General features: G+C 36.4%; 1 protein-coding gene across 5 annotated transcripts in view; it reads left to right on the top strand.

Annotated features, from left to right (window-relative positions):
- Window positions 1–13,841, top strand: part of PTPN4 (protein tyrosine phosphatase non-receptor type 4) — a 230,079-nt gene that overhangs the window by 77,114 nt on the left and 139,124 nt on the right. For all 5 annotated transcript variants that reach the window (XM_032412092.1, XM_032412078.1, XM_032412100.1 and 2 more), the window contains exon 3: window positions 11,571–11,678. In XM_032412092.1, coding sequence (XP_032267983.1) covers window positions 11,571–11,678 — 108 coding nt within the window. The remainder of the gene's footprint in view (window positions 1–11,570; window positions 11,679–13,841) is intronic.

A 13,841-nucleotide genomic window follows, 5' to 3' on the forward strand; every position in this document is an offset into this window, starting at 1 on the left:
CTTTCTTTTTTGATTTCTTTGTTGACCCATGGTTTGTTTAGTAGCGTGTTTTTTAGTCTACACGTGTTTGTGTTTTTGCCTGTTTTCTTCTTGTAATTGATTTCTAGTTTTATATTGTTGAGGCTAGAAAATGCTTGATATGATTTTAGTCTTCTCGAATTTATTGAGACTTGTTTTATGGGCCAACATATGATTTATCCTAGAGAATATTCCATGTGCACTTGAAAAGAATGTGTGTTTTGCAGCTTTTGGATGAAATGTTCTGTATATACCTACTGAGTTAATCTGGTTTAATGTGGTGTTTAAGGCTGCTCTTTCCTTATCGATTTTCTGTCTGGTTGATCAGTCTTTCCAGTGGGGTATTAAAGTTCCCTACTATTATTGTGTTATTGTCTGTTTCTCCCTTTTTGTCTGTTAGTATTTGCTCTATATATTTAGGTGCTCCTATGTTGGGTGAGTAAATATTTATGAATGTTATATTTTCTTTTTGAATTGACCCCCTTTTATCTAATGCCCTTCTTTGTGTTTTGTTACAGCAAAATTTATGTAGTTTCATTTTACTTTTTCCCGCTTTGAGTCAGGAGTTATTTGTGTGCTTTTTCTCCTTCGTTCTGTTAATGTTAAATTATTAATTATGTGTATAGCTTTTGTGATATTAAATCCTCCACAAAATCTTTGAATCTTTTTTTGTCGTGATGCCAAATTGTTTGCTAGTATTTTTTTTTTTTTTGAGATTTTTGCATCTCTATTCATTAATGTGATTTGCCTTTATATGTTCTTTTACTGTTATTATTCCCTCTTGAATTAGAATAAGAGTAATTGGGTAACATTCCCTGCTTTTCTGTTCTTTGAAATAGTTCAGGTAAATGGAGATTATGTATTCTTTGAAGGTTAGAACTTAACAGATTTAGTAATGCTGTATGTGCCTTACTGATTTTCTTTCATAGTTTTAGGTCCGTATGCTCTATGTGGTTCTATTTTGCATTTTTGTTCTTGTTGTTAATTTTTTTATTGTTAGTCTTGTTAGAGGCTTGCATGTCCTTAATTTTTTCAAAGTAATTACTTTTCCCAAAGTAATTTGGGAGTATGGTGAAGTGTTGATTTGGGCTAACTTTTATTCTTTCCTTATGGATATCTGGTGTTCACTGGCATCTTACTGAAAAGAACTTCCTTTTCCCAGTGCCCTCTAGTAGTAGTCTGTTGGAAATAAAGTTTGTGTGGGTCTGTTTTCTGGCCTTTTCCCCCTATACTAATGATCTTTTCATCTGTCTTTGCCAATCCACACTGTCTTAATTATTTTAGCTTTTTTATAGTAAATATTTGTATTGGATAGAGAAAATCCTTTTATATTTTTAATGCTTTTACTCCTTAAGTTTATAGTTTTTATAGTTCTTTTATTTGAAGTTTTAAAAGGAATGTAATTCAGCTTTCCTGACCTTTGCTCTTGATTCCACTGGTGTTTTATAATTTTGGATTGTGACCTTGTTTTCAGATAAGCGTTATCTCTGGGAATCATCTGTAGTCTGGGTTAAAGATGTGTTCCTTGAAGGATGTTTTGTTTTTACCCTGGACTAATATTTGATCATAATTATTCACCTTTGGGAATCTACAAGCAAAAGATGGTATAAACTCAAACTTTAGACCCATGTGAGGGCAGCCTTGTGTTTGTGAATTTTCAGGGTAGACTTTTCCTCTTCATCTGGATCCCAGGTAGAGGCAGAAAAACTTCTTTAGTTTCATCCTGGGCTGGTGGGAGGATTTTTTCTCCCTTAGTCTGCCTTTCATTAATAAATGTCACCATCCAAGTTTGGAGTTTTGGTGGGAAAGTCTTAGTCCTGTATCTCACCTTATTTGAGCCCATGTCCTACTCATTGTCTCACCTGTGTGTGATAAACTTAGACTGCTTATTCTTTTTTTTTTTTTTTTTTAATTTTTATTTATTTTACAGAGAGAGCACGCATGGGCACATGAATGGGCGGGGGTAGGGGGAGAGAGAAAAGGAGTGAATCTCCTCCCTGCTGATCGAGGAGCCCGACCTGGGGCTCAATCCCACGACCCCAAAATCACAACCCAAGCTGAACTGAAGAGCCGGCTACTCAACCGACTTAGTCATCCAGGCAACATGACTCCTCATTCTTTAACAAGCCTTTCCATGGTAGTCCTAGCACAGCTTTTAAGTTTTCTATTTCCTCCTTTCTCCATGCTTTAGGCTTCTTTTCAGCCCAGCTGTACAAATTAAAAGAATGTTTATTACATTTTATCCAGCATCTCTAGGGATTTTGTTGCAGAGAGTTCTTAGATTATCTACTCTGCCATATTGCTGGAAAGGAAAGTTGGTATTTTTAAATGGGTTATACAAAGCAATTGTGTATTTTCAGCTTAAAAAATGTTCCCTTCACGTGGGAAGACAAAGTATAAGTAGTCTTCCATTGTTGATAACGGCAAAATAATTCTATAAAACAAAGTATTTTTATGGTGGCTGTAAACATAGGCTCTTGGGCCAGATAATCTGGGTAGAATATAAGTTCTGCTACTACCTGTGTGATCTTTAGAAATCTGTGTTTGTTTTCTGTGTCTCAGTTTCTTCATCTTCAAAGAGTCTTAATAGGACCTACCTCATAGGGTTGTTATGATAATTAAATGAATCAATACACGTTCACTTACAATAGTGTCTGACATAGCAAGTATTCAGTAAGTGTTGGCTATCTCTCTTGTTAATTATTACTCACTTTGCTAGCCATAATTCTTACTTCTTGAGGTTCTTTCTCTTTATGCAAAACCTTTTTCTGACTTCTGTATAGAAAAAAAAAAAAGCAGTTTTTTAACTGTAGAAGGCATAGTTTATATTTGGAGTACCATAATATTGTTTCCCTCCTCTTGTTTTATAAATTCATTCCAGGCAGAATAAAGAAGATATTGAGATGCCGGGGTGGCTCAGTTGGTTAAGCGTCTGCCTTCAGCTCAGGTCATGATCCTGGGGTCCTGGGATTGAGTCCCACAGGTTCCTTGCTCAGCGGGGAGACTGCTTCTCCCTCTGTCTGCTGCTCCCCCTGCTTGTGCACTCTCTCTCTCCTCTGACAAATAAATAAAATCTAAAAAAAAAAAAAAAAGAAAAGAAAAAACAAGAAACCTTAAGCCCTACTAAGTTTTACATTTTCCATCAATAAGTTACCTCCATTTCTTGTCAAAATCAGTGTGTGTTTATGTTACCTCTTAAAGTTTATGTTGTGTGTTAAGAATCTCTGCTCACTTTAGACTCCTAATGAAAATCTTTTTCCATTGTGTATGCTTCATCCAGGGATATAATCAAAGTCCATCCTCTAAGAGCAATATGCCTTTGACCTAAACATTATGGAAATAACTCTTTCCTGCAGGCCTTCAGTGTTTCAACTTGCTTACTTGTTACATAATTGTCTTTTTTCTTATGTGAAAACATTCCTTTTTTTCATCTTCAGGAGAGCATCTTTAGAAGTAAGGGATCTCAGAGATCATCTAATTTAGTTGTTTTCAGACATTTTAAAGTGTGGAATCCTTTTTTTTCTGCCGTGAAGATATACACACACATGTATATGTGTAGGTAGGTGGGTGGGTGTAGTGGATCAGTTACACTTAGCTATGGTTGAAGCAGGAAGCCTAAATTTGGCCTTTCCTCCCTCAATACACAGATGACCTAGTCTATTCCTATAGGTTAGAGTTGATGAAATTGGCCTAGGTAGAAACAGAATTCACCCAAGGCTACATACTAACTGGCCAAATAAGGACATGGCCTATTTATTATTTCCATTTTACTGTACTACCCTCCAAAGAATTTTTCTCTGCCATAGGTTTTGTAGTGCTGCTGCTTGGTGTTTTCTTATAAACTTGTCTAACACATCTGTCCTTGTGCTTGGCCTGCCAACAGGAATCTCAGTTTCGCCTGGCAGTTGTTACTGACTTAAAGGTCTAGTGATAAACCTAGATAAGTTCTGTTAGGAACAATTTCTTCATCTTTAAAGGAACTGTTTCCAGTAAGTTTCTGTGAAGATGCACTATCCCTTGTGCTTTAGAGATTTTCTCAAATGCCTTATTTAACTGGTCCTCTTATGAAGTCAGAAAAACTGAAGAACCAGGAATGCTTGCAAAGGAACTTGAAAGCCATATAAACTTCATTTTTTTTTCTGTAGGCCATTTTGTCATTCACTTATTCAATTATCAAATATATTTTTATTGCCTTCTTTGGCAGTCACTGTTCTGCCTACTGGGGATTTTGACACATGTCAAGGTTCTCCATCAGCTGTTTCCTTACTCTTTCTTCTGACTCTGGGCAAAGACATCTATGTTATGGCTTCAGTATTTTTTACTTTCTGTGATTGAGTCTAGTTTTTGCCCCGTGAGTTAGGGCTGTGTTGAGGCCTCCAACTTTTGTCCACACCATCCTCTGTTTTAAAATCTGTAACACGGAGTTGAGATGCATGAGAAATGCTGGAGATTCTGTATCCCTTGACTAAGATCTAAGAATAGAGGAATTCCCATCTTGTTGGCCACACTGGAACGGAGCTTGCATAGTATTGGCCTGGGAGGAAGAGAGAGAAAGTGGATCATGGCTCAAGTGCCACAGACTCTATTCTTACCAAGATTTAGTACAGTTTTTTGAATAAATGCTGTTTCATTTGTTTTATGCTCTTACCACAATTCCCTGAGACATTAAATTGTTGGGGTTTGTGTGTGTTTTCATTTGTTTTTTAAATTATTTTCCTTAGCAATAGTTGTTTTGCTGGTGACTAGGTCAGTGGAACTGCTTTCAGGGCATCATTACCTGGTTGATTTTGAGCATCGAACCAGCCTTGCATCTCTGGAAAACCTTAATTAGTCATTGTGTGTAATCCTTTAAGGATTGCTCAATTCCATCTATTAATATTTTGTTGAGGAATTTTGCATTTATTTTCATGAAGAATATTTGCTTATAGTTTTCTTTTTTTGGACTTTGGCTTTGGGGTCTGCGTATACTGGTTTCATAGAGCGAGTTGATTTTGGGGCGGTAGGTTGAGTAGAATTGTTCTTTTTTTAATATAATTTTTTTAAAAAAGATGTTATTTATTTATTTGAGAGAGAGAGAGCACAAGCAGTGGGAGGGAGAAGGACAAGCAGACTCTACACTAAGTGTGGAGCCAGGTGCGGGGCTCAGTCCCATGATCCTGAGATCATGACCTGAGCTGAACTCAAGAGTGGGACACTCAACCGACTGAGCCACCCAGGCACTCCAAGTAGAATTGTTCTTAATTCTTATTTAAATGTTTCTTAAGACTTCTCCAGTGAAATCATTAGGCCCAGGAGACTTCAGTCTTGGGGAGATGTTCTTGTTTGTTTGTTTTTAAGAGGTTTTTGGTCTTTTTTTTTAAGTATAATTTCATTAAAAAATAATTATGCGGGGTGCCTGGGTGACTCGGTTAAACGTCTGCCTTCAGCTTCGTAGTTTTTTCTTTTTTTTTTTTTAAAGATTTTTATTTATTTATTTGACAGCGAGAGACACAGCGAGAGAGGGAACACAAGCTGGGGGAGTGGGAGGGGGAGAAGCAGGCTTCCTGCAGAGCAAGGAGCCCGATGCGGGGCTCGATCCCAGGACCCTGGGATCATGACCTGAGCCGAAGGCAGATGCTTAACAACTGAGCCACCCAGGCGCCCCCGTAGTTTTTTCTTTTTGAGGAATTAGTTTATTTCATCCACATTGTCAGATAGATTTATTGTAGATATGTTTCTTCTAGTTACTTACCTTGTAAATGTTTTTGGAGTGTGTAGTGTCATCCTTACTTTTAATTCTATAATTGGTAATTTGTATATTCTTCTTTTTCTTTTACCACTCTTGCTAGAAGTTTCTCAATTTTATTGATCTTTTCAAAGAACCAGATTTCCAGAAATTTCTTTCATTTTTTTTTTTTAAAGATTTTATTTACTTATGGAAGGGGGAGAGAAGAAAGCGCATATGCATAAGCGGAGGGAGGAGGGGCAGAGAGAGAGGGATATGCAGACTCTCCCCTGACTAGGGAGACTGACTAGGGGCTCAATCCCAGGACCCCCAGGGATTATGACCTGAGCCAAAGGCAGACACTTAACCAACTGAACCACCCAGGTGCCCCTCCATAGATTTCTGCTCTTACCTGTATTTTACTCCTTTCCTTCTGTTTATTTTGCTTTTTTTTCTAGTTTTCTTTAGGAGGGAGTTCAGGCTATTGACTTGAGACCTTTCCTTTTATCTAATGTAGACATTTAGATCATAAATTCTCTTTTCAGCACTACTTTAGTCAAATTTTGATATGTCATTTTCTTTTTTCCAGGTTATTGTACTTTTTTATTTCCGAGTCGTCTTTATTCTGTGGAATGTTGAAAAATGTGTTCTTTAATTTCCAAGTGTTTCCTTTCTAATTTTTTCTTAACTTTCTGTTACTGTTTACTGTTTTTATTGATTTCATTATGATTATAGAGCACTGATTTTAGTTTTCAATTTCATAAGGTTTATTTAATGACCCAGGATATGGCTTGTCTTATGAATGTTCCATCGACAATTGAAAAGTATGAGTATTCTGATGTTGGCTGGAGACTGTCTTATACGTGTCAGTTGGATCCTGTTAGTTGATGTATTGTTGAATTCTTCTATATTCTTGCTAATTTTCTATTTAATAACTCTAGCAGTTGCTAAATATTTGACATTGCCAGTTATATTTGTGTTTTCTATTTTCTAATTATCTTCCCACTCTATTTTTATTTGATTTGTTTTCTAGCTATGTTGTTTTGTGCATAAATATTTTCTAATGTCCTTTTTTCCATCTGGTAAAACTATTTGCTCTCAAGTGTACTTTTTAAAATTAATGTTTGCATGATATAGCTTTTCCTATCCCTTTGCTTTCAGTCTACATAATTATATTTTAAGTTTTAAGTTTTTTTTAAATAGTAGGTAGATCATGGTTTTTTCCTGCTCTGTTAATCTCTACCTTTTCATTCATCTATTTAGACCATGTGCTTTCATGTAATTATATGTTAGAGCTTAGGTGTGCTATTTTATTACTTGCTTTCTGTCGTTATATTTTTTAATTTGTTTTTTTCTTCCCTTTCTAATAGATTATGTGAACATTTTTTAGAATCTTTTATTTCAGTGTTTTTGAGAGTATATTTTTTGCATAGCTTTTTTTGATGGTTGCTGTTGTTATTATGTTTTATATATACAAATTACAGTAGTATAGTTGACGTTTGAACAACATGGGTTTGAACTCCATGGGTCAATTTATATGCAGAATTTTTTAGATAAATACAGTACAGTACCATAAATGTATCTTATTTTATGATTTTTTTAACTTAATATTTTCTTTTCTCTAGCTTACTTTATTGTAAGAATACTATATATAATACATATAACATATAAAATGTGTGTTAATTGACTCTTTTTGTTATCAGTAAGGCTTCTAGTCCCCAGGTGGCTATTACTAGTTAAACTTTTGGGGAGTCAAGAGTTATATACAGGTTTTCAACTGTGGGGCAGGGGGTGGAAGTCGGCACCCCTAACCCCTCGGTTGTTCAAGAGTCAACTGTATATTGGTAACAACATTTTAGTACCTTGAGTATTTTTGCTAGTTTCTCCCAGTCTGTTGCTCTTTCTTCTTTTCTGTTTTTCTAAGTTTCATAGTTAACTCCTCTCCCAACTGCTCCTTTTTTCTGTTTCATAGATGCCAGGTGCTATAGCTGAATGGTGGTGTTAGTGGAAGTCTAGGCTTCCCTGTCACCTTCTGCTGTCTCCACTAGTGAGGGAAGCCAAACGCTGCCTGTTACCATGAGGCTAAAGTGAAAGTTCAACAATATACTCAGTTACTGCTGATACCACCACTAAGGAGTCTTGCAGCTTGCTTTTGGTTTTGGAAGGAAAGTAGAAAGTAGACTAGGCTTCCCACTGGCTCCCAGCTAGTACCAGGAGGCATGTAGAACTCTAGGCTCTCTACTTGATTTCCATGGCACTACTGGATATGGGCTCAGTTTTTTCCATTGGATTTGGCAGGAGTTGGGTCGGCACCTGGGTGGTTCAGTTGGTTAAGCATGTGACTCTTGGTTTCGACTCAGGTCATGGTCTCAGGGTCGTGGGATTGAACCCTGTGTTGCAGAGTCTGCTTGAGATTAAATCCCTCTCCCTCTGCCCCCGCCCCCCGTGTGCATGTGTGCACTCTCTCTCTTTCTCTCTCTCGCTGTCCCCCTCTCTCTCAAATAAAAAAATAAATAAAATCTTTAAAAAGAAAATAGAAGAAACCCTCGTTTTCCTGGTCATTTGGCTAGGGAAAGTAGGTTTGTTTGTTTGTTTGTTTTATGGGCTCCACGTGGAGCCCAACACAGGGCTTGAACTCACAGCCCTCAGATTGAGTCACATGCTTAACTGATTGAGCCACCCAGGCACCTCATGAAAGGAGGCTTTTCTTGGCCTGTTTTCATCAGCGCCTATTGGCATTTCTGGGCTGTAGGAATCTCTGGAACTAAATCTTTGATGTATGGCAGATGAAAACAAAACTGATGACTCAGAGTAGAAAATAACCTATTCATTTGGAAATAAATCCGTTTATATGTGGTCAACAGGTTTTTGACAAAGTTACCAAGATATATTCAGTGGGGAAAGAATAGTTTCTTCAACAAATGGTGCTTGGACAACTGGATACCCACATGCAAAAGAATGAAGTTGCACCCCTATCTAGGTATATACCTACCATATATAAAATAACCTCCAAAAGGTGAAAGAACTACATGTTAAGAGCTAAAACCATAAAACTTTCAGGAGAAAATACATAGGTAATTTTTCATGACCTTGGATTTGGCAATTAATTCATAGGTATAACATCAAAAGAAATAAGTGAATAAATTTGGCTTCACAAAAATTTAAAACTTTTGTGTATCCGAGTATATGATCAAGACACCTACAAATGAGAGAAAATATTTGTATCCAGAATATAAATAACTTACAGAACTCAACAACAAAATGATTATCAACCCAGTTTTTAAAATGGGCAGAGAGGCACCTGCCTCTCAGTTGGTTAAGTGTCTAACTCTTAATTTTGGCTCAGGTCATGATCTCAGGGTTGTGGGACTGAGCCCCCCACATTAGGCTCCACGGTGAGCATGGAGCCTGCTTAAGATTCTCTCTCTCCCTCTGCCCCTCCCCCCCCAAAAGAAAATAAAATAGGCAAAGAACTTGATTAGACATTTCTCCAAAGATCTACAAATGACCAATAAGCACATGAAAAGAATCCTCAATATCATTAGTTTTTATGGAAATGCAAATCAAGACCACATTGAAGTACTACTTCATACCTACTGGGATGGCTTTAATCAAAAGAATAAAAAATAACACACGTTGACAAGAATTTAGAGAAATTGGAATTTCACACATTGCTGGTGGGCATGTAAATTGCTACAGCTGCTATAGTCAGGAGTTTGGTGGTACCTCAGAAAGTTAAACATAATTTCCATATGATCCATCAATTCCACTTTGTACCTACCCAAAAGAATTGAAAACAGTGTTCTTGGTAGCGTGATTCACGGTACCCAAAAAGTGGAAACAATCCAAATGCCATCAACTGAAAAATTGTGATATATCCATATAATGGAGTATTATTTAACCATTACAAAAGGGAAACTAAGGGTGGATACAACATGGATAAACCTTGGAAACAGTATGCTAAATGAAAGAAGCTACACACAAAAGGTTACATATGTTTGATTCCATTTATATGAAATGTCCATAATAGATAAATCCATAAAGACAGGAAGCACATTAGTGGTTGCCAGGGGGTGGGGAGGAATACTCTTTAATGGGAATGGTATTTTTTTGGCATGATGAAAATGTTTTGGAACTAGATAGAAGTGATGCTCGCACAGTATTGTCAGTGTACTAAATGCCACTAATTTGTACAAAATGGTTGGTTTTAGATTATGTGAATTTACCTCAATGAAAAGGAATGGAAAGAAGGGTGGCTCAGTCATTGAGAGCGTCTGCCTTTGGCTTAGGTCAAGATCCCAGAGTCCTGGAATTGAGCCCCATGTCGGGCTTCCTGCTCAGCAGGAAGCCTGCTTCTTTCTCTCCCACTCCCCCTGCTTGTGTTGCCTCTCTCGATGTGTCTCTCTCTGTCAAATAAATACATAAAATCTTAAAATAAATGAATGAATGAATGAATGAAAAGAAGAAAGGAGTTCCTTAGCCAGGCTTCCACTTTATTTTCACCTTTCAGAGTTTTCTTATTTTTAATCTGTTTTTTGTTTCTTTGTTTCACTTAGCTGGAGGTATAGAGAGTAGATTTCTCCCTACTCCATCTTGTCTCTAGAAGAATACATTAGACTCAGCTTAGTAGCTTTTTAAAATACTAATGCTTGATCTCCATCCTGGACTAATTTAAGGAGAATGGGAGAAGGGTGGGGGGGAAGGTAAGTTGCATCAGTATAAAAAATATTTACATGTTATTTGAATGACAACTACCATTGTGAAGCACTCTTTGAAGCACATATTTTCTGCCACTGATGAGTTTTGCAAGTAGCTTTTTTTTCTTTTATATATATTTTTTATTATGTTCAATTAGCCAACATATAGTGTATCATTAGTTTTTTTTAAATTTTATTTTATTATGTTATGTTAATCACCATACATTACATCAGCCTGGCCAATAAAACATGAAGGAAAGTTCTTTGTAAGATAACCTTACAAAGAAGGTTGTTTTTTTGTACATTGTCATGTATTGGTATGAATTTTGAAATTGCTGTGACCATCTTGTTAACAGCCTACAAAGACAGTTAATACCAGGAATGCATCACTTTTCAGTCATAATTTAAATGGAATAATAAAAACAATAAGATACATGATAAAGATATATGCATGAGTTAATGTGGCAATAATATACAATTACAAAAATATGGTGATAATAGCCTGAAAGCAGAATCCATTTCAATCAAAGGTTTTCCTTAATGCCATTTATTTATCTTTTTTATTATTATTATTTTAGAGAGTGGGGGCGAGAGAGAGAGAGAGAGAGAGAGAGAGAAAGAAAGAGGTGGGGGAAAGGGGCAGAGGGAGAGGGAGAGAGAGAATCTTAAGCAGGCTCCACACCAGCACAGAGCCTGAAGCGGGGCTAAGTCTCACAACCCTGAGATCATAACCTGAGACAAAATCAAGAGTCAGATGCTTAACTAACTAAGCCAACCAGGCAGGCACCCCAATGTCATCATATTTATTATATTGCTCTTTGCACCATCTGAACTAAAGTTAGACTGTGGTGTTGGTTTTTTTTTTTTAAGTTTATTTTTTTAGTAATCTCTACACCCAATGTGGGTCTCAAACTTATGACCCAGAGATCAGGAGTTGCATACTGACTGAGCCAGCCAGGATCCCCAAGTCAGACTGATCTTTAAGTAGTATATAACATGTAAACTCTTTATCCCTAATCAAGTCATTGTTGTGGAGGTTGTCAATTTAATAGAAGAGGACAAAAGTTCAGGAGCTCAAAAATCTGAATTGCCTATATTGCCAAAAATCTATATTGCCTACCAGTTTTGATTTCCTTTTATTTTTCTTCTAGAAACATGATCAGGGGCAAGTTCTGTTGGATATAGTCTTCAAGCATCTTGATTTGACTGAGCGTGACTATTTTGGTTTACAGTTGGCTGACGATTCCACAGACAACCCAGTAAGTTTAAGCTGTTGTATTTTGTTTCATTTCACTTTTTCTCTCTGTTCATAATATAAAGTTCTTTCCGATTTATAATGTTTACTAATCTGATTAGTGAGGAGTTTTTTTAAAAGGATTTAATTAGAATGATTACAGGTAGTTCTTTTGCCTTTGTTCCTCATTTTCTTGATGTTTTAATTTGTAAAGTTTTTTCCTTAAGGTTTTCATAATTATAAGTCAGTTTAAATCTAGTGCCAGTTTCCTCATTTATGTGTCTCAGAAAACTGAGATGTAAATCTAATTCATGATACTTGACTGAAAGAGAAAACTGGGCATAAAGGTTAAAATATTAATGCAGTATTAAAATATTGGAAGTAAAATATTTAAAAATGTTAATGTATCTTAGTCTTACATAAATTAGCCTCCATTAAAATGAAATCATTTTTTTTTGTGGCATTCATGGCAATCTTTTTTTTTTTTTTTAAAGATTTTATTTATTTCTTTGACAGAGAGAGACACAGTGAGAGAGGGAACACAAGCAGGGGGAGTGGGAGAAGGAGAAGCAGGCTTCCCGCAGAGCAGGGAGCCCGATGCAGGGCTTGATCCCAGGACCCTGGGATCATGACCCGAGCCGAAGGCAGACGCTAAACGACTGAGCCACCCAGGCACCCCAATGGCAATATGTTTCTAACTAAAATTCTTAATTTGTTAAATGTAAATTTTCCAAGTAGGCAGATTCAAAGGAGACCCTCCCAAATGAGATAGAGATTAAATATCACAGCTCTAAATTTCTTACGCATTAAGTTACGTAGATTGTTACTAATTCTTTAATAGTTGGAATCATGATTGCTTTTGTTGGAAAAAATCACATTACAGACATAGAAGATAGCATGTGATGAGTAACAGAAATGTTGAATTCTTTGAACATTTATATGCTTATACAGATAGGGCCTTTTACAAAAGAATATGGTACTCTTCTTGATTAGTACAGGAGAATGGCTATTTTGAAGGAGACCTTTTGTATATATAGTTTAGAAAATTGGGATCAGTGCTTTAAAATCAGTTTGTAAGGGCATATTAATAAAATGGCTGTAGAAAATAAAAAACTCTTATGTGGAAAGTAAGTTTCTCTCTATCTCTTGTTCTGTCTCTCTCATAGTCGGAATCCTAGGTTTCTGAATGAATGGTTAACGGGAAGTACATATGAGATGTTAAGTATTACTTTTTCTTGGCATCATTTACTGGTTTTGTATGAAAAACTGAGGATGATGTGGATAAAAGAAAGCAAGAGCCAGCTAGTCTTAGTGCAAAGAAGTCCTTTTGTACTGAACTGAAATAAAAACAAATTTTCCCTATAAGTTGATGCCTTCACCAGGGGCTAGAGCTTCTATACGGGCCTAGAGGAGGAATATTATTTCTTGATGAATAAACAAATGTGAAAATGGAAGTGAGTAGAAATGTCAGTGATGCAGTCTTTCCCAGAAAGTTAAATTGTGAACCAGGCAAATTCCCCAAAGGTGTCTGCTATACCTCACTTAGTGCAACATTGAGCTAAAATAAAAAAATTTTCTTAGATTATCTTGCTGACAGTTCTAGGCCCAACCCTCTAGCTGGAAACCTATCTATAGATTGATCAGAGAAGTGGTAAGACAACAAAGAGCAGCTACTCACCACCATTGTCTCTGCCATGAGTGTGAAAAACCATTACTTGTGACACAATATTCTAGAAGGGCTAATACTGAGATCACATATATTATAAGAGATAAGAAATCCTGTTACATAATTTGTATACAGGAAGACATTTTTATTCTAAGGCAGTTACAGCAGGATGAATATGGGGAAGCAGAGGTATTTTTAGCTGGGTTGATCTTTTTGCAGTCCCCTGCTTTTTCTTATTTTGTCTTACTTTTCTATCTTGAGCTTTCCTTCCCAAATAAGATATATTCCTAGGTCCAAGGGTCCAATTGCTAATGATCTAAAATAATTCTTCCCCAAAATTTAGAATTAAAATTTCAAGGACCCAGAAGAAGCCTTAGAAATGATCTTGTCTAACACCCTATTTTTCTTTTTTTTTTAAGATTTTTTTTTTTTAATTCATTTATTTGAGAGAGAGAGAGAAACAGCATGAGAGGGGAGAGGGTCAGAGGGAGAAGCAGGCTCCCCGCTGAGCTGGGAGCCCGA

Source organism: Phoca vitulina, unplaced genomic scaffold, assembly GCF_004348235.1.
Source record: "Phoca vitulina isolate PV1807 unplaced genomic scaffold, GSC_HSeal_1.0 scaffold1, whole genome shotgun sequence".
Lineage (NCBI taxonomy): Eukaryota > Metazoa > Chordata > Mammalia > Carnivora > Phocidae > Phoca > Phoca vitulina.